A 19,247-nucleotide genomic window follows, 5' to 3' on the forward strand; every position below is an offset into this window, starting at 1 on the left:
AGTTGCATTGCACGCTGGCCGCTATCTCCCGTTCGGGACTTAATATCTAACCGACACTTTCCGACAAGTCGGAATTAACTATCTCTGCACTGTGGTTGTCATTTTGTGGATCTGCCCAAACTCACCTGATGATGGAGTAGGGCTCCGAAACCGGTAGTGAGAGCAGGTTGATCGACATTATGACAAACACAGCGTAGAATTAAATTTCTATATCAGCAGTTAAGTGGCAAGAATACTTATATAATTTTATTATATAGATAGATATAGTATAGAAGAGTGTTAACTGAATAATGTTTATTCCCAAAAGCATTTTTTTATTTGATAGTTTTTTGTTTTGTAATTTAAAGGGTATGAGCGGATATAAAAGGGAAGGCATTTTCTTTTGGATGGTTTATTTGTCTGGGGATGGCTAGCATCATGGACTCGGGCGGTCAGCAGAGCAATAGAACGAGTAAAAAATGTTGTGTAGGACATTTAAATGTTCGTTCTCTTAATACCGGTTTTGACGAATTGGTACACTATTTGAATGATTACCGGTTGGATGTATTGGGTCTATCTGAAACTTGGTTGTCATCTAACTATGGAAATGATGCTTTCAATGTTACTGGATAGTCTTTTGTTAGAAAGGATAGAGATGGTCGAGGAGGGGGTGTGGCAGTATACATAAAAAAACATTTATCATACGAAATTGCTCATTTGGACATTGCTACTAATTCGTGTGAATTTATAGCCGTCCAGTTAACTATAAAGCAAAGAAAAATTTTACTTTTCAATGTATATAGGCCTCCTTCGTCAAATATTGAAGATTTTATTAACTTCCTGGAAAACTTGTTGAGTTATACTGTGCCATTTTATGATAATATTGTTACGGATTCCGTGGGTCCACTATTTAAACTCACGATAAAATACTTAACGAATTTATTTTCTCACTTTATACACAATTACTAACTTATAACACACAACAAACTAACTATTCCTTCACCAAATTGTCCGATTTTCAATTTCCACGCGGTATATTCAAATTTCAAAACTGTCTCAATTGTCGATGGCTCTGGCTTATATACTCTATTGACTGCTTCTCGAAATTTCCCAATTCTCGGAAAGCGTACTTCTTCATACCAGACAATTCTATTGTCTGATTCCCTACTTCTCGACTTGACTAAAAGATGGCGCCTGAAAAAGTCTTTTAATTTCTGGCGGATACGTTGCGGTTGTGCAGGCAACCAGTAATACATTTTTAATTTCTGGCGGATAGGCCATTTTTCTTGACATTGCCCCTTTCTCAAATTTGATCGTCCCGATCAAGGTTTCCTGTCTGATATCTCTTCAATCGATCCAGATGAACTACTTTCATCTTCTTCTAGGGCTGCGCTGAATCCGGTACACAACATCATTTATCCTCTTGATGACTGTATAAGGACCTTCCCATGCTGGAGTTAACTTTGGGGACCTTCCTTTCTTGCGCTGTGGGTTATACAACCATACCCTATCGTGCTGTTGAAATCCCGTAGAATTAGCTCTGAGGTCGTAACGAGCTTTCATCCGGTCACTGGCTAGCGCAATCTTACTTCTAGCGGCCTTATGAATGTCCAATAATCTTTCCTTCCTAGCGATTCTTTCGAACGACAGTCCAACGCTATCCTGTTCCCTTTCTTCCCCAGATCGAGTATTTGGTCCTTGTCTAGCTGCGCAAATCTTACAACGTTGACACCATTTCTTGACATCTTCGCAATAATCCACCCAGTAAAAACGGTCTCTCAGCTTGCTCAGGGTCTTGTTTACCCCAAGATGGGCTCCAGTTTTACCACCATGAATTTCTTCCAATACCTGGGTAACTTTCTTCCTTGGTACCAGTAACTGAGTTGTTACTGTCCTGCCATCCGCACTTTCCCACGTGCGCTTTAACAATCCATTCTCAATAACCAGTGAATTCCACTGAGCCCAGAGAACTTTAAAAACGAGCCCTCTATCCGCAATATCCTGCCACGGTGGTCTCTCGCCGTTACCTTCCTTGAGCCGTAGTATTGCTCCAATGTCTGGATCTTCCATTTGATCTTTCCTCAATTGTATCGTCGTCCATTGTTCGTCAGTTCTCAGTTTAAAATTCTTTACTCTGATAGTGCTTTCGCGATGTTGCATTTTCTTGTCCAGGTTAGCCCGTCGTCGATCTGGCTCGTTGCCGATAATTTGTATCCGTCCTACACGGCACCCAGAGGTTTTCTCTATTTTCCCGAACACAGTCTTCTTTGGTATCACCAGGTATCATCACAATTTTCGATGATCTTTCTTCCATATTTCCTGGTGGTCTCTTCTTTAGATACAGAAAATTCCTCATTTCCGATTTTCAGGATGTTTCTATGGTGATCGAACGAAAAACCATGTTGACTGATCACATCCATACCCATGATAAAATCATCTTCAATGTCTGCCACTAAAACGCTATGCCGAAACTTCAAATTCCCTAACTCCAGTTCTATGAAAGCCTCTCCCCGTACAACGGCCATTTCCCCGTAACTGTACGTAAATACACTCTTCTTCTAAGAGGCATCATCTTCAATCCTTGCACCGAGTTAGTCCGCACCAACGATACCATAGCGCCTGTGTCCACAGTCATTCGAATTCTTCTACCATTGACCTTCCTGTTGATCACCAAACTGTCAGCGGTTTTTCCTAGACTCCTAACGGAAAACATCCTAGGGGCTCTGTTTTCTTCAGCCAATACTCGCTCATTAGTGTTGATTTCCTGGTGCCTATGTTCTCTCGATGGTAAACGGAATCGCATTTGGACGCGGCAATCCCGTTTGTGTGGCCATTCCTGCCACATCTATAGCAACTTATGTCCTGGGATCTTCCGATGTGCCGATGTTCTCTGATGGTGAATGGAATCGCATTTGGATGCGACAATCCCGTTTGATGTGGCCATTCCTGCCACATCTATAGCAACTTATGTCCTGGGATCTTCCGATGTGCCGATGTTCTCTGGATGGTGAATGGAATCGCATTTGGATGCGACAATCTCGTTTGATGTGGCCATTCCTGCCGCATCCATAGCACCTCATATCCTGGAATCTTCTTTGGTTCTCTGTCTGGGTGTTGTTGACTCTCTTGTTCACTAGTAATTCACATAGTTTATTAAACATCTCCTCCAAACGTATGTGAGAACTCTTTGGCTGTTCCTCAACCGTTACCGAGCCTATCTTCTGTTTAGGAATGGCGCTAAAAGCAGCTTCAATTTCTAGCGCCCTGACCAGTGCTTCGCTGCTGGTGGAAAATCGGGATATTTGCAGCGCCCTCTGCAATTCGTTGTCCCTCAGTCCGCTGATAAAGCACTGAGCAGCGAGTTCCTCCCTAAATCCTTCCGGTGCCTCAGGATACGCTAGGTGTACCAGCCGACGTAAGTCTGCTTCAAATTCCTGCAGACTCTCTCCGGACCTCTGCAGGCGTGTCTTGATCTGTGCCTGGTAAAGTTGGCGTCGATGTTGGTCGCCATATCTTCTGTCCAGTGCAGCGACCAAAGTTTGGTATTCCTGCTGCTGGGCTGCAGGAATAGTTTGCAACAGTTCCAGTGCAGGGCCTCGCAGCGCGATGACAAGTGCTGCTGCTTTCTCTTGGTCAGTCCATCCATTGGCAGCAGCCGCTGCTTCAAACTGGCGGTGGTACATCGTCCAGGTGGTTTGTCCATCGTAGGTCGGGGCCTTGAGGTTCGCAGTTCCATGAACGCCAGGTGCCTTTACTTGTACCTTGGTCTTCTGTAGGTCCATCTCTAATTTTTCCATTTTCTGCTGAAGGCGTTCCTCAAGATCTTCTACGACTTCTTGGAAATGGTTCTCCTGTCGTTTTTCTAGGTCTTTAAAATTCTTCTGTAGTCGAAATTCCTGATTTTCTAAAGTTTTCTTAAGACGGTCCTGATCTTCTTGTCTTTCTTTTTGGCGGCGCGTTTCTATATCTTCTAAAATTTCCCTCCATTCATTCTTCTGACGACTTTCTAAATTGCCTAAAATTTTCTCAAGCCGGTCCTGTTCTTCTTCTTTGTCTTGTTGTCGTTGAATTTTCATATCTTCTAAAATTTTCTCAAGCCGGTCCTGTTCTTCTTCTTTGTCTTGTTGTCGTTGAACTTTCAAATCTTCGAAAATGTTCTCAAGCCGGTCCTGTTCTTGTTGACGTCGTAGTTTTCCTCTCTTCCTTTTCTCTTCTAATCGGGCTCTCTCTCTTCTTCTCGTTCTTTTACGGAGTCTTTCTTGTTCTTTTGCCTTCTCTCTTCTCATATTCTCCATAAAATCGCCCAATAACTTGCTTACTTCCTCCATTTTCTTCTGCTTGTTCTCTTTGTACCAACCATAAAAATATACTCTAATTGGGTCTAAAAAATCTTCCAATCCACTTAATTTCTTCTTAAAATCCTCTTGAATCGCACTTCCGACACCAATTGTTACGGATTCCGTGGGTCCACTATTTAAACTCACGATAAAATACTTAACGAATTTATTTTCTCACTTTATACACAATTACTAACTTATAACACACAACAAACTAACTATTCCTTCACCAAATTGTCCGATTTTCAATTTCCACGCGGTATATTCAAATTTCAAAACTGTCTCAGTTGTCGATGGCTCCGGCTTATATACTCTATTGACTGCTTCTCGAAATTTCCCCAATTCCGGAAAGCGTATTCTTCATACCAGACAATTCTATTGTCTGATTCCCTTACTTCTCGACTTGACTAAAAGATGGCGCCTGAAAAAGTCTTTTAATTTCTGGCGGATACGTTGCGGTTGTGCAGGCAACCAGTAATACATTTTTAATTTCTGGCGGATAGGCCATTTTTCTTGACAATATGATATTTATGGGTGATTTTAATATTAACTTTTTAAAACAGTGTCCTGTAACATTGAAAATATCTAAAATTTTAGAGTCTTTTAATCTTGTACAAGTTATCAACGAACCAACTCGTGGTTCGGATGGTGCCTGCAGCCTAATTGATGTAATGATCACAAATAATAATTTTAATTATGATTTCAGTACTTCCGTCCCTGTATCTGAGTCAGTTTCTGATCATTGTTTGATATATGTTATATTTACTCTACAAATATCCCATAGCTCTACGAAATATATTGAATATAGAGATTATAATCATATTAACCAGGAAAATTTTAAAAAAGATGCAATTATGTTACCTTGGGAAAATATTTTTTATATAGCGGATATTAATATTAAAATAAAAACTCTATATAATTACATTTTTTATCTCCTCAATAAACATGCACCGTTGAAAAAGAAAAAAATTGCAGATAAACCATATTTACCCTGGATAACGGATAACATTAAATTATTAATCAAACTTAGAGACAAAGCACATCAAAAATATTTAAAACAACGATCTGAAGCCAAATTACAATATTATCGTCAACTCAGGAATTTTACAAAACATGCTATAGTTAGAGAAAAAATTAGTTATTTTAAGGGTTTATCGGAAAAGACTGGTAAAGACTTCTGGAAAGATGCTAAACGATTAAGTTAACATTTAAATCAAGTCCGGAAGTTCCTGAAAACTTAGCGGATGTAGATAAGCTTAATATTTTTTTTTCGAACTGTCAGAATTGCATTAATAGTACATCAAATAAAAAAAATAGATTTTTATAGACAAAATAAGCATGAAAAAATAGGGAATAATGTTCTAAATTTCAAACTAATAGATGAGTTATCGTTACATCAAATATTAAATTCTATTCGATCTAATGCTGTCGGTGAAGATGATTTATTCTATCAATTAAAACACTAAAGCTGTGCATGCCTTACTGTGGTAAAGCGGTAATAAATATAATTAGTACTTCTATTTTAGACAATGTCTATCCCGAAATATGGAAAAGAGCTATTATAACACCTCTCTGTAAAATTTCCAAACCTTTAAATAACAACGATCTAAGACCCGTGAGTATATTGCCAGCAATTTCTAAAATTATAGAAAAACATCTACATAATCAAATTGTTTCATTTGTAGATTCAAATAAACTAATACCAGAATGCCAATCTGGTTTTCGTAAGAACTACAGCACTATCACTTGTTTACTGAAGCTGGTTAATGATATTAGAACAAATCAAGAAAATAAAAATATGACGTGTCTTAGCTTACCAGACTTTAGTAAAGCATTTGATACTCTAGACCATTCATTGCTCCTAGCAAAATTACAGTATTTTGGATTTTCAGACGGCTCTTTAGAATTGATAAAAAACCTTTTAAAAGATAGATCACGTTATGTTGTCATAAACGGGGAAGTTTAAAACAAAAATCTAGTTATATTCCTATGATTTCTGGGGTTCCTCAGGGATCTATTCTGGGGCCACTTTTATTTTCGTTATATGTAGCTGATATGGATAAGGAATTACAGTTTTCTAAATTGCAGCAATATGCAGATGATTCTCAAATTTATTGCAAAATAGATACTAATAATTTGGCACAATTTCAGTTAAATTTTAACGACGATCTTAATAAAATTAAGAAATATGCTCTGGATCATAATTTGAAATTAAATGCCGGTAAATCTTGTGTTATAGTATTTGGTAGTGATATAAACAAAATTACAAATACAGCTGGTAACATGAATATCCATATAGATAATGTTGCGATTAACCATTGTTACAGAGACTAAAAATCTTGGAGTCTATTTTGATGCGAAACTTTCTTTTCAGGCACATATAACTACTAAATTAAAGGCTGCTTATATACGGTTGAAGAATTTTTCGTCTCTTAAGAAATATATACCATCAAAGACTAAGTATCAATTATGTGACACACTTATTTTATCTTTATTTGATTACGGCGATGTTGTTTATGGTACATCCATAAACGCTAGATTCTCTAGAAAAATCCACATACTTCAAAACTCGTGCCTACGGTTTTCTTTTAACATTCCTTTTAGAGATCATATAACGCCACATCTTAAAAATTTATCTATTTTATCCATAACTAACAGACGACAATTTCATTTAATGACATTCATTTATCGAATTTTATCTACAGAGCAGCCTCCCTATTTGTTCTCATTGTTTCACTACGTTGACCATGATCATTCGACTAGACAAGTGCATTATTTTAAAATCCCTCAACACCGAACAGCTAACTTCCAAAAATATTTCAGTTTCATATGTTAATAGACATAAGTTTCATTATGCCTCTCTGCTTATCTCCGCTCATCCCTGATAAAATTATATTTTCACTTTTTTTATATAATTTTAATTTTTTTAATTCTGTTATTTTTATAATTTAATTTATTTCTATTTTGTATTTGGGGTCGCACCACTTTGGCACTTTGTGCCATTGCATCGGTTTTTTAATCGCGGTGCGATCCCTTTAGACACACCTTTATTAATACTAATATTATTCTGTAAAACTTAATGGAGTCTAATAAAGAAATTTGAATTTGAATTTGAAAAATTAACCGGACCTTTTAACCGGTCAGAACAAGACACTGAAAACATTAGACGATTAAATCTATTTTTCCAAGGCTCCTTGATCAAAAATTAGTGTTTTTAACACAACCATGGCGCTCTAGATTGAAATTTAATTTGATTTAATTTTAATTTAATAATTTTGTTTTAAGCGAAAACGACAGAAGTTCTGTCAAATAAAGTAAAAAAGATACCGAGGGTGCCATTTAAAAATCAAAAATTTGGCGGTCAAAAAGAATTGAATAACGTCAATCAATCCTAATTTATGTCATATATTAACATACCAAATCTCGTTTTTTATCTGAAAAAAAAATGAAAAAGTTATAGGGGTGAGAGACTCACCCAGTATATGTTTTTATTTTACCATTACCATTAGTTGACTTAAGATTTTTTTCTTTATGGTTTTGAAAATGGTATTTATTTCCAGATTAAATCTTTAATAATAGCCTGTCTGTGTCATGATTTGGATCATGGTGGATACACTAATAACTTTCTTCAATTAAACGACGACGTTTTATCACAGCTCTATGACGAATCGTTTTTAGAAAATCACCATTATCAAGTAGCGATGACAATATATAAAGTAGGTAACATAGTGACATAGTCTAATCACATCGGTATCGGTAATCTGAATAGAAGATTAAGGAAGAAGTATAATACTATCCATGTAAAAAATGTTTATATAGGGAAATTAAAATAACTTTGGTTGCACATCATAATACCACAGATTAGGTATCCTATAAGTATAGAGATAAAAATCCTGTCCCTAATTCGTGGTACGAAAATTGTTTTTTATGACGATGTGCAAACGAGTAAAATTTCCTGTGCGCAAAAATAAACTCGCGTAAAATAACAATAAACAGCGTAATAGAGAGATATCGCTAAACCGAATAGCGTGCATGGACGTTAATAAGGCCAGGTGTTATTTCCTTTACGTGAGGTGGTATTAACACTCTTCATTTATAGTTATCGGATCGGAAAGAATTCTGTTCGCGTCGCGTCCGCTATTTAAACTTAACCTAACTTTGAATTTAAAACTTTGAAATTGTTTTGTTTACTAGGTATTTTAAAACTAAAGGACTAAAGTGCTTATTTCCAGTGCTTTATTGTTCAACGTCTGCCAGTGGGTTTAGGGCAACAAGCAACAAATTCTCTTAGAAGGGCTAAGTCCTCATCTGCTGTAAACCTAAGCCTCTTTATAGGTTCTTTAATATTGGAAGAGGTGGAATCCATATTTTGGGTCATATTTGTTTAATTAAAACTAATCCCAACTACTTAAATATCAAATTACCTAATAAAACTAAAGTAATAATTCAAAACAATTCATACATAACCTAAAATAAAAGATCCCGCCGGCCGGCCCCGGTTGTCAAATACCCGCACATGCCCATTTGAGCAATTTTTAAACGTTATTTAGAAATAGCGCTTGGTGTAATTCATCCGCAAATTACGTCAGGCGGTAACTTTATTAGCGGGTGTTGCGTTAAAAATTGACTCGCGCATTTCGTAACCATGATAAGGTACGCGTAAGTACTGCATGACGCTATTCGGTTTTCCGATATCTCTCTAATAACTGTGCCAGTCAGGCGCTGTGCACAATTTTAGAGGCCATAAAAACATAATCATTAATTTTAAAAAATGTCTATACCTATGTGGCGGATTCATCTATCCAAAAAAATAGTATAGAAAACAAAGTATATAGTATAGAAACAAAGTCCCATAAGAGGTGATTCTCCTTACCTCTATCCTCCATAATAATAACTAACGATTTCTGTTTACTTGTACTTCAGGTCTATCCTTTTTACAACGTATCAGACTCGTTGTGGCAAGAATTAAACACAGAAATAAGGCAGTGCATCATAGCCACGGACCTAGCGAATTATTTCAAAGTCCGTCTGAAGCTGATGCAAGTCAATACCAGCGACCAAGGACTGGATTGGTCTAACAGACACCACAGACACCTTTGTAAAGCCATTATGATGACGGCTTGCGATCTGTCCGGTTCTTGCAAACCTTATATCGTGGCAAAAAATCTAACTGATAATTTGATTAGTAAGTGAATAGTAACACACAACGTATACAGTTCATACCAAATAAACTTTTAGTCACGTGATTGAGCTTGACCGGCACAGCGTTGCCCACTTTTGTATATTTTCTTTTAAGCAAAATATTTTAGGAAACGAAAATAAATTAATTATAAATATATAAACAGTTATTTACATCAACAAAAATCACCTTCTTAACAGCACTTAAGGGCCATAAAGGGCCATTACTACCGCTTTCCCGTTCAAAATATTCTAATAAAGTTGCGATGCGGTTTTTACGGCTATTAAGCTATCTTGTACACTTCGCACTAAAAGATGTTCTAAAAAGAGCAATGTTCTAGTAGACATTTTCAAGCTTAAAGTATCACAACAATATTTATTTAAACCAAAAACTCGTAATACAAAACTGATGTGTCAAAACGAATGACAATGTGAATAAATAAATAAATGCGGCAACTTGACATTCTTTACAGAATGCTACCCCCTGAATCCCAAGCGCGAAATTTAAATTCCAGTTAGTCAGCACGGCCGCGGCGCCGGATATGTGAAATGGTTGGCTACAATGAATTTAAAAATCGCGCCTTCAATCACGTAACTAAAAGTTTAATTGATATGAAATATACATATATTCGGTCTGGAAAAGAATATATCATATTAATGACAGTTGTCTGCAATCCAGTGTAATGATAATAATGACTTATCGGTTTAGAACGTCTTGCGACGTTGTCAAATGCTTCCACGTCATTCGCTTAGTAATGCTTATGCCCACTTGCACCGTGTGTATAAACTTTGTTTAAAGGCTAAACAGTTATTAACTATAATAAAGTATGTATAGTTAATCACTGTTTAGCCTTTAAACAAAGTTTATACAAACGGTGCAAGTGGGCATTAGTTTTTCTGAAGTCAATTACAATATAATTTCGGCACTGTCTTTATCAGCATTGTCTGGACCAGTGGCGGATACAGAGGGGGGGCCCATGTGGCCCGCCCCCCCCCCCCTAACATCTGTAAATTGGGTTAAATATTAGCCTTTTGGGTTAAAAATTACACTCTAAAAGGCATATTCTACATTACATTTTTATTTGGACCCCCCCTAAAATAAATTCCTGTATCCGCCCCTGGTCTGGACAAAGGAATTAAGAGTCCCAGTTCTTCAAATTGACTTCGGAAATACTATACTCCTATAAGACAAGTATATATTGTAATCGCAAAACATTTTCCGATGGACGTCTTCAATCATATCGACATTGACAAGTCTATAAAACTGAAATTAATTTTGGCAAAAATGTTTAAATTTGTTGTATAATTTAAGATACCAAGCAGCTCTTCATTTGACTTTATAGAGCAAATGATTGTAACAGATATTTTATTTAGATTAAAGCTGCAAAAATTAGTTTACCCGAATTTTATTATCGCTATGTTGGACACATTGCGCCGTTTTCAGCAAGGTTGTCGTTTATTATTTGACAATTATCCTAATGTCAGTCATTATTTTGTATAATATCGTGTTGCTGTTGAATCTTTGTGAATAATTCTCGTTTTTTGCCAATTTCCATAGTCTTTTTTTAAAAACACAAACAGTTCTTTTAAGAACTAAATTTTCGAGTTTACACCACTTTCAAAGTTATTTCTACGTTAGTTTTTATTTAAGTTATGTGATTATTAGTTTGTGCATTAATAGCACCCTCTTACATGTTATTACCACTTATGGCGTTGTAAGATGTACATTAATAACCCATAATAACGCTTAGAATAATAATCTTCATAATGGACTAGTTTTTGCCAATATGTAATAAGTAAAATAAGCTATAAAACAAATAAATCAATTAATTACTAAAATATTAGTTATTAAATTAAAAATAAAACGTAAAAATCAAGATTCATCTCATAAATCCATCACAATCTGGCAGCGCTGTCGCCATCGCTTGTCACTCAAAGTTGATCACGTGCATCGGAAATCGATTGCAAATCTCATCTTACTAGAGTATTTTATGGATATCTTTCGCTATTCACATCCGATGTTAACATGGATGTGCAGTCGTTAATAGTTTCGATGTTACCAAATTTGAATTTGAAAACAATAACATTATGCTGGTATACAAGGTCAAGAGCCCCATATCTTATGAAAAAATCGTCCGATTTGAATTTGTGTGTTGTTTAAAGTAATTGTGTCAGTTAGTTTTGACATAAGAAACGTCAAAAGTTGATGTCCGATCGCAACCAAATTTGGTGGGTAGGCTATGTGAGCGGCGGTGCACACTGCGATTGGAACTAAACTTGGCACGTGGATAGATGTACCCGAATGGAGTCTTCAGACGGACAGACTGAAGTAAGAAGAAGTTTCACTTCAAATATGCGCACATAGTGCACACACCATTTTTTTCTTAAAAATTTATTAAACTTGAATAACTCGGTTATTTTGGCTTATTTGAAAAACGGTAAAGAGAAAATATGATTCTTTTATCGAGATCTACCAGCCCTGAAAATATTTGCACTTATTTATAAGACCCACCCTGTATATTATCTCCTGAAAATTTTACCAAGAAAAGCTACCTTGAAAAAAATTTAAGGATTAAAATTTTGTTCTACATTTTATAGAGGAATTCTACAATCAAGGCGACAGAGAAAAGGCAATGGGCCTCACCCCATTATCACTCATGGACCGTGACAAATCAGCAATGATTCCCGAAGATCAAGTTAATTTCCTTAATATTATTGTGCTACCCTGTACGGACCTGCTTAAATCCGTGTTGCCAAATTGTGCAGACCTCAGTGAAGAAGCATCGTATGTATTTATACCTATATTTCGTTCAGATCGTTGATTGAAGAAATAAGATGCGCAACCTTATGGGCGATTTCGTGGCACAAAACCTGTCCGAGATATAGCTGGCGTTACCGTCAGCCTGTCCAAGAATTCCGAGATTTTAGTTTAGATCTGCGCCGCGGCGCGCTGGTAGTGGTTTACAGCGCAGCGTATACGGCACCTAGCACAATCCCATTGGCCAGATTTGAATTTTAAACCAATTAAACTCCGAGTGCCATACGCGAGTATGGAATATAAGACAGTGCGCCATATGCGCTTAAGGAATGTACCTTAGACATTACTATTAACGCTTTGTTATAGAGCATTCCATCCAAAACCAAACCAACCCCACCAAATAGCTAACCTAACCAACGCAATCAACCCCACCAAATAACCATCTTAACCCACGCAACTAACTCCACCAAATAATCAATTTAACCTCACCAAAAAGAGTGAAACCAACGTAATCCGTATTTTGATTGCTATTAAATATTTACAGCTTTTTTTTAAATAAAAACAGTTGTAAAAAAAATAAAAACGTTATGGTCCGGCGCGAGATTTGAACCACGGACCTATCGTTCACGAAGCGATGGCCTCAGTCACGGAGCCACAGCTACTCTTTTTTTTTCACAATAAGGGGCCGTCCTCTGCCGGAAACACTGCGACCTGTGAGGCCTATTGTGTTTGTCCCCTTTCTATATCTGCACCCATTCTCCTATCCCTGTGCCCTGCACTAACTTATGCAGGTCCTTGATAGGATGAGAGCATATAGTTCTTCCGGTTCTAGCCTAGCTTTCCCAAATAAAAAGTGTCGCTTGCGATCCAGAGCCTCGCGGTGGCATATTATGTGCTCCGCTGTTTCAGGATCTTTATCGCAGAGTCTGCAGCAAAGACTTCCTTGATACAGGTTGAGCTTGTTCAGGTAACACTTGACAGCCATATGTCCTGTCAAGAGGCCTGTTGTAATCCGCAATTTATTCCTACTAAGCATTAGCACAGACATTAGCAGTTCTTTTGCGGTTTTAGAGCTAGGTCCTTGGATAAAAGCCTTGCTGTGCCTGTGCCCCTGTCTGTTTCTCCAGTGGACATTCTGCTTTTCCCTGATCCAGAGTTTTAGTGCACTACGGGCCATACATTTGGGTATTCCCAGTACTGGCTCTGGACCAAGATAAGATGCCGATGATTCTTGCCTAGCTAGCTCATCGGCTTTTTCGTTGCCTTGGATGCCGCTGTGGCCAGGCACCCAGAATAATTTAATTCTGTTCCTTCGAGCCAGAGCTTCCAGTTCACCTAGGCATTCCCAGACGAGTTTCGACGATACCTTTGGGCTCATAAGCGCCCCAAGTGCCGTCTGACTGTCTGGACATATATTGATGAGCTTATCTGAATAAGCTCTTCTATTATTTTCTCTCGCACATTGTAGAATGGCGAAGATTTCTGTCTGGAATACGGTTGAGTGTTTACCCAAGGAAAAGGATAAACTTATATACTCTTGGTCTTTCCCCAAATACTCCAGCTCCTGTTCCTTCAGCCGTCTTTGACCCGTCTGTATACCAGGTTAGTCCATCCTGAAGGAATGTTATATCTGTCCACATTCCTCGATCCATTTTGTTCATCTCGAATGGTTTGTGGTAGTGATAAAGAGGGGTCATTTGGTCCGATCTCATTTGGAGTAGAGGTCCTCCGATAGGATTTCCCATCTTTGAGTGTCCGGTTTCTGTCCTATTTCCCAGAGACAAGACACTTTGTTGTCGATAGAGTCCCATTCTTGCCTCCGCCTGGATCACTATGTGAAGAGGCGGAAGGTCCAGAAGTGCCTCCATTGATGCAGTGGGCGTTGATTTCATCGCCCCTGTTATGCTCAGACAAGCAAGTCTTTGCACCTTGCTGAGGCTGAGCATTGTTGTTTGTTGCATTACCTTAGGCCACCATACCAAGGATGCATATTTTACTGAAGGCCTCACCACTCCAGTGTACAGCCAGTGCACCATCTGTGGTCTGCGGCCCCAGATTTTTCCGTGAAGGCGTCTGACTACCGCTAGTGTAGTCATCGCCCTCATTGTGACATTTTCCAAATGTCGGTTCCAGGTCAGTTTGGTATCAAGCGTGATTCCTAGATACTTGACCTCCCCGCTACTCTTGCAAGATTAGCTATAACCAGGCGTTACTTTCTGCTGCAAGGTACATTCCGTAAGTGCGCATGGCACCGTTTTACATTCCATACTCGCGTATGGCACTCGGACTTTAATTGGTTTAAAATTCAAATCTGACCAATAGGATTGTGCTAGGTGCCGTATATATGTACGGAATGTATAAATGCCTACCGTAGCAGACCGTACTTCTGCGTTCAGTCGACAGAGTGAGTGGTTGCCGCAGACTACTGGTAGTAGGGCTACTGATTAATCTGTAGATTTACGGATTTTCGGTACGTTAATAAAATTAGATTTTCTACCATTAAACAATTTAATATAATATTATATTATTAAACAAAGAACGGCGTTAGAGTTGGCTTGGAAATGAAGATCGCTGTTATTTAATATGTAAAATATTATGGTAAATATCAATAATCGTCATTTCCAAGCCAACTAAACGACTTTTTTCGATCATACGACATATTCAGTACCTATAAAAGAATTTTTATTTTTTTTGTGATTTCTATATTTAACACGAATAAATTTTCAATACATAAACGCGGATTTTTCATCCAAAGATATTTTCGTGAAGCGTAACATAAATTACACATTTTAATATGGAAATAACACTGTCGCTTTCAGATCCACACCGTCTTCGATATGCCTTCGCTGGCCGAATTAGAGAAAATAATTGTTTTATGCGTTGATCTCAGAACGATTGGTGTCTCCACCGTACAGCACTTGAGACGTAAGGGGAAATCAAATCAACCTTGTCACGAATTCGCCCATTAGGTTAGGTATCTTCCCAATTCTTTTAATCAACGATTCAGTTTTAATTTTGTACCTGATCAAAACAATTTAATGCGCGTTTGCTGATAAAATATGGTGTGATACAATCCCGCGCTTTTATTGGGTAATAAGCAATAAATCTTCGCGGCGGTTTTTAACTCGGTTTTCAATCGGCTATTTCGTTAATCTCGTACGTTTAGCGCTTAATTACATGTAGTTATTCTGCGATTACATGCAACTTTCTTGTGGTAATATTAAAAATTTACATATTTTCCAAAAATATTAAAATAAACCCCTCTAAGGTATACGTTAGTGATGGGCATTACGATTCTTTTTAGTTAATCGAATCACACGGTTCAATTTCTCATATTGAATCGACTCCTACAATTCGTTCATTTGAACCAACCACATGCACAATTTACGTTTCATAAAAACAAGTATCGTAACTGACACTACCGGTGATAATTTTGTCCGACAGGCTGATTCTCACTATACATTCCGTTTCAATTCCATATCCATTCCATATCCGTTCCGTATTTTTTAATGTATTGACGCTATACGTAAGCTTCCGTTCCGTATCAGTTTCATACTATTTATTATACAGTTTATATCATTACGAAAGTTTTATTTTAAAAATTTGTATCTTTTGAAAAAGGTAATAGATTTAATTAAGAGGTGAAAGAATAAATAATATATCAGCAAAATGTTAACACAGCTGGTATACAAATGGAAGAACTTGACAACGCTGTTTCCGACACGCTTCAGCCCGTCCGTCAAAAAAATGTATGGAAGGAAAGAATATGGAACGGAAGAGAAACGGAACGGATAGTGTGCATTGTCCTATTAATTTACATGATATAATATTTTATGTAAACGGAAGGTAGCTGATATGGAAGGAATAGTGAGAATCAACCTTTAAAGGACCAGAAAAAGAAATACACATACATATAATACAGTTCTTTCATTTGTTTTTCAACACTTATGGCACTGGCGTAATTGTATTGATTATTTTACCAATAATATTAAATTATCAATCCAATTCTTATATAGATACTATTTATTAAATACTTCTTAATACTAATTTATTATTTTTAGGGTATATTTTAATTCCGATTTGATAATCATATAATAAATAGTATATAATAATGAAAAAAATGGCGCCCAGATGACATTCCCCATATAATTTTACATTTAAAATGACAGAGATCTTCATTTCATAACCGTGGTTAACGTCGTTTTTTTATCATATTGAGCAGAGGCCAACAATATTTATTTGAAGTTGCAAAAAACACGATTTCGTCTTTTAATCCGACATTTACCTAATGGTTTATAGTCGATAAATATTATTTTAACAGAAATATTAACGTGAAAATTAAATACATCACAAATACTCCCGTACTAAGCACAGTATAAATAAATGTTTTTTTTTTTGTAAATAACTTTCTTATCGTTTGCATTTTATGCTTATGATGTTTGTTTAGGGTTTTTGTTCAAATCTAAATATTGGTGCCCGACTCTATGTATAAAGGCGCATTCTCACGACTCGTGTACTTGACAAACATTTGTAATTGGTATACAGGGTATACACGGTGCGTAGGGCATCTATACAGAATTTCTAAGTTTATTATAGGAACTACGCCGTACTCCCGCCAGATCCTGTAGACCAATAAAAAATACTTGCCAAGTACACGAGTCGTGAGAAGGCGCCATAACGATCGCATTGTGATCCGATTCGATTATCGCGACTCTTTTTTACGGCCCATATCGTTCAAATTTTATGGATCCGTGCTTGCCACGATTCAATTGAACGAACCGTATTGTAAGCAATGAATAAATTCTTACGACTCTCTGAACGAACGATCGCATTGTGATCCGATTCAATTCTCACGACTCTTTTTTACGGCTAATCGTTCAAATTTTATGGATCCGTGCTGGCCACGATTCAATTATGAACGAACCGTATTCTAAACGGTGAATTGAATCTCACGATTCATTTTTAATACTCGTTCAATCTTTGCCCACCTCTAGTACACATGCTTTTATATTGTTGCGGACTCATCCCTCGGGCTAATATGCCCCGCCCTTATTCTAGAACCAGCAGAATACGCCAGAAAGACGGAGAACGGCACCTAGGAAAAGACGATTAAAATCTAGACTGTCTGCTGGGCTCTCTCTCTTTGAGTATATAAACTGAGGCCAGTGCAAAAAAGAGAGAAACAATCGGTAGTCGTGCTCGCGCCTTTTAAAATAAATTCAAATAAACCCCTTTTTAGATGAATAGTAGAAAATAAGTTTGTAAAGAGTTCTTTAAGTAATTATTGTTTTGTTACTTAGTGTAAAATAAATCGTGTTTAAATAAATTGTAAAGTAGGGTTGCTAAGTTTTTTAAATGAAAAAGCGGGGGTTGGTATTATACAGTGGAGCGTTGAAAGCAAACAGTTTCCTTTGAAAGAATTATTTTGAAATATAATAACTGAAAACCATTTTTTAGGCTGTTAAGAAAGACGTGGCAAGAAATCATATATTTAAAAGGCCAAAAAAGTTGGAGACAAGAAGATTCAATTGTAAATCCAATAGATTAGATAAACCAACAATAACTAGCATATAAATAAATTTATTTTGAGTAAATAGTATATAAGTAGTTTTCCTATAACACGTAAATCATATATATCACTATACATACAAAAAATTACATTAAAGCATAAACCTAATTATTCTCCAGGATTGCTTTCTTAATTTTAAAAATTAGAAATATACAGATCCAATATCATTTTAAACATATTACTCATAAAGTATTCTTTGTGTAAATTTTTATAAAATTATGATAAAATTACAAAAAAAATCAATGTGGATATATCCAAAGGAATCATCATAGAATTAACAATTAATATCCAACAATATTCAATTAGGTGTTACGAATTTTTCCTGGAACGTAGTTTTTATCGATAGTAGGTTCCTGCAAGAACATATGTAGGCACCGTTCGTTCTGGGCAAGTGGATGACCAGCAATTCTAAAAGAAATTATTGAATTATTGCTAGTAATACACTTCACATCTAAATAAAATGAATAAAACATTGCACACACTTGTTTATAAATACTTCCAATCCTTTTCTCCTCTCCTCAATAAATTCTTCCTCAAATATTCCATCATCATTTCGAAAAGGTAGCTGCCTCTTCCAAGCTTTTCCTGGCAACGCTGGGACTACAATTTTGCTGTCTCTCTCGAGTTCATTTCTTAACCACTCAAAGTCACTGTACCTTCTTCTTACGCTTGATTCTTTTACTTTAAATACAGGTAAATTTGTCTAAAACAAATTAAGTACTAACATAAAAATAGAGAATTTAAATATGCTCAGTTGACAAATAAATATATAAAAATAATCTGTCTTTGATAATTATTGGGAAATTAAAAATAGCACTTAATAAATAACGATGCACTTTAATAACAAAACTAAAGTACAAGGTCTTTCTTTTGTACCTTTTATTCTATGAGTAATCTATATTTACAAATAGCAGTTGGGGGGAGTATACCACTAAAAAATAGGTTAAAAAATTGCTTACTCTCATTTTTACTTCGTAATCAGTGAATCGTTTTTTTCCTACACCTATAGTTGTTACTGGATTTACTACATCGATTTCTAGAAAATTTGCAGGGGCTGCATAAGCATCATCCAAGGTTTGTTTTTTAACGTTGAGCCTCCTAGTTGCTTCGGCTGTTGATTCAGATTCCATCATTTTCAACTCTTTTTATAGCCCTAATATTAGTCGTTCTTTACGTAATTTTTTACCATAAAATTACGGTTTTTTAATTTACATTAAAAATTGCCGAAAAATCACTTCTAGACGAAAAATACCGAAATCGAAATTTGATGTCAAATGTCAAACAGATATTCTGTCAACTGTCATGTAAATTATTAATACTTGGGTTTTCATCAAATACGTTTAAAATAAAGTATACGGAGGGTACCGCTTAAATTCCTGTCCCGATATTGAAGGATGGCTATAGAATTTCAATGCATTTCCTACAT

The 19,247-nt window shown here is 36.5% G+C and overlaps 2 protein-coding genes across 2 annotated transcripts in view; one reads left to right on the plus strand and one right to left on the minus strand.

Moving 5' to 3' along the window:
• LOC115881361 (cAMP and cAMP-inhibited cGMP 3',5'-cyclic phosphodiesterase 10A-like) overlaps nt 1-17,856 on the plus strand; it is a 44,209-nt gene extending 26,353 nt beyond the window's left edge. Inside the window, exons 8-11 of the mRNA XM_030898811.1 lie at nt 7,877-8,032; nt 9,240-9,501; nt 12,093-12,279; nt 17,710-17,856. Coding sequence (XP_030754671.1) covers nt 7,877-8,032; nt 9,240-9,501; nt 12,093-12,279; nt 17,710-17,800 — 696 coding nt within the window. The 3' untranslated portion in view covers nt 17,801-17,856. The remainder of the gene's footprint in view (nt 1-7,876; nt 8,033-9,239; nt 9,502-12,092; nt 12,280-17,709) is intronic.
• LOC115881362 (sorting nexin-12) lies at nt 17,820-19,247 on the minus strand. The gene is made up of 3 exons (XM_030898812.1): nt 18,781-19,247; nt 18,304-18,524; nt 17,820-18,229 (listed from the first exon to the last, which is right to left on the minus strand). Exons 1-3 carry the CDS (start codon nt 18,952-18,954, stop codon nt 18,124-18,126), a joined length of 501 nt encoding a protein of 166 aa, XP_030754672.1. The 5' UTR covers nt 18,955-19,247; the 3' UTR covers nt 17,820-18,123.

Source organism: Sitophilus oryzae, unplaced genomic scaffold (assembly GCF_002938485.1).
Source record: "Sitophilus oryzae breed Bouriz unplaced genomic scaffold, Soryzae_2.0 scaffold_1717_pilon_pilon, whole genome shotgun sequence".
Classification (NCBI taxonomy): Eukaryota; Metazoa; Arthropoda; class Insecta; order Coleoptera; family Curculionidae; genus Sitophilus; species Sitophilus oryzae.

What these genes read in the sequence shown, in the direction of transcription:
- LOC115881362 (XM_030898812.1), bottom strand. Translation starts at nt 18,954, where the DNA reads ATGATGGAATCTGAATCAACAGCCGAAGCAACTAGGAGGCTCAACGTT. An exon ending in ATTACGAAGTAAAAATGAGA is followed by an intron (nt 18,525 to 18,780) that starts GTAAGCAATTTT and finishes AATTTGTTTTAG; the next exon opens with ACAAATTTACCTGTATTTAA. An exon ending in TTGGAAGTATTTATAAACAA is followed by an intron (nt 18,230 to 18,303) that starts GTGTGTGCAATG and finishes AATTTCTTTTAG; the next exon opens with AATTGCTGGTCATCCACTTG.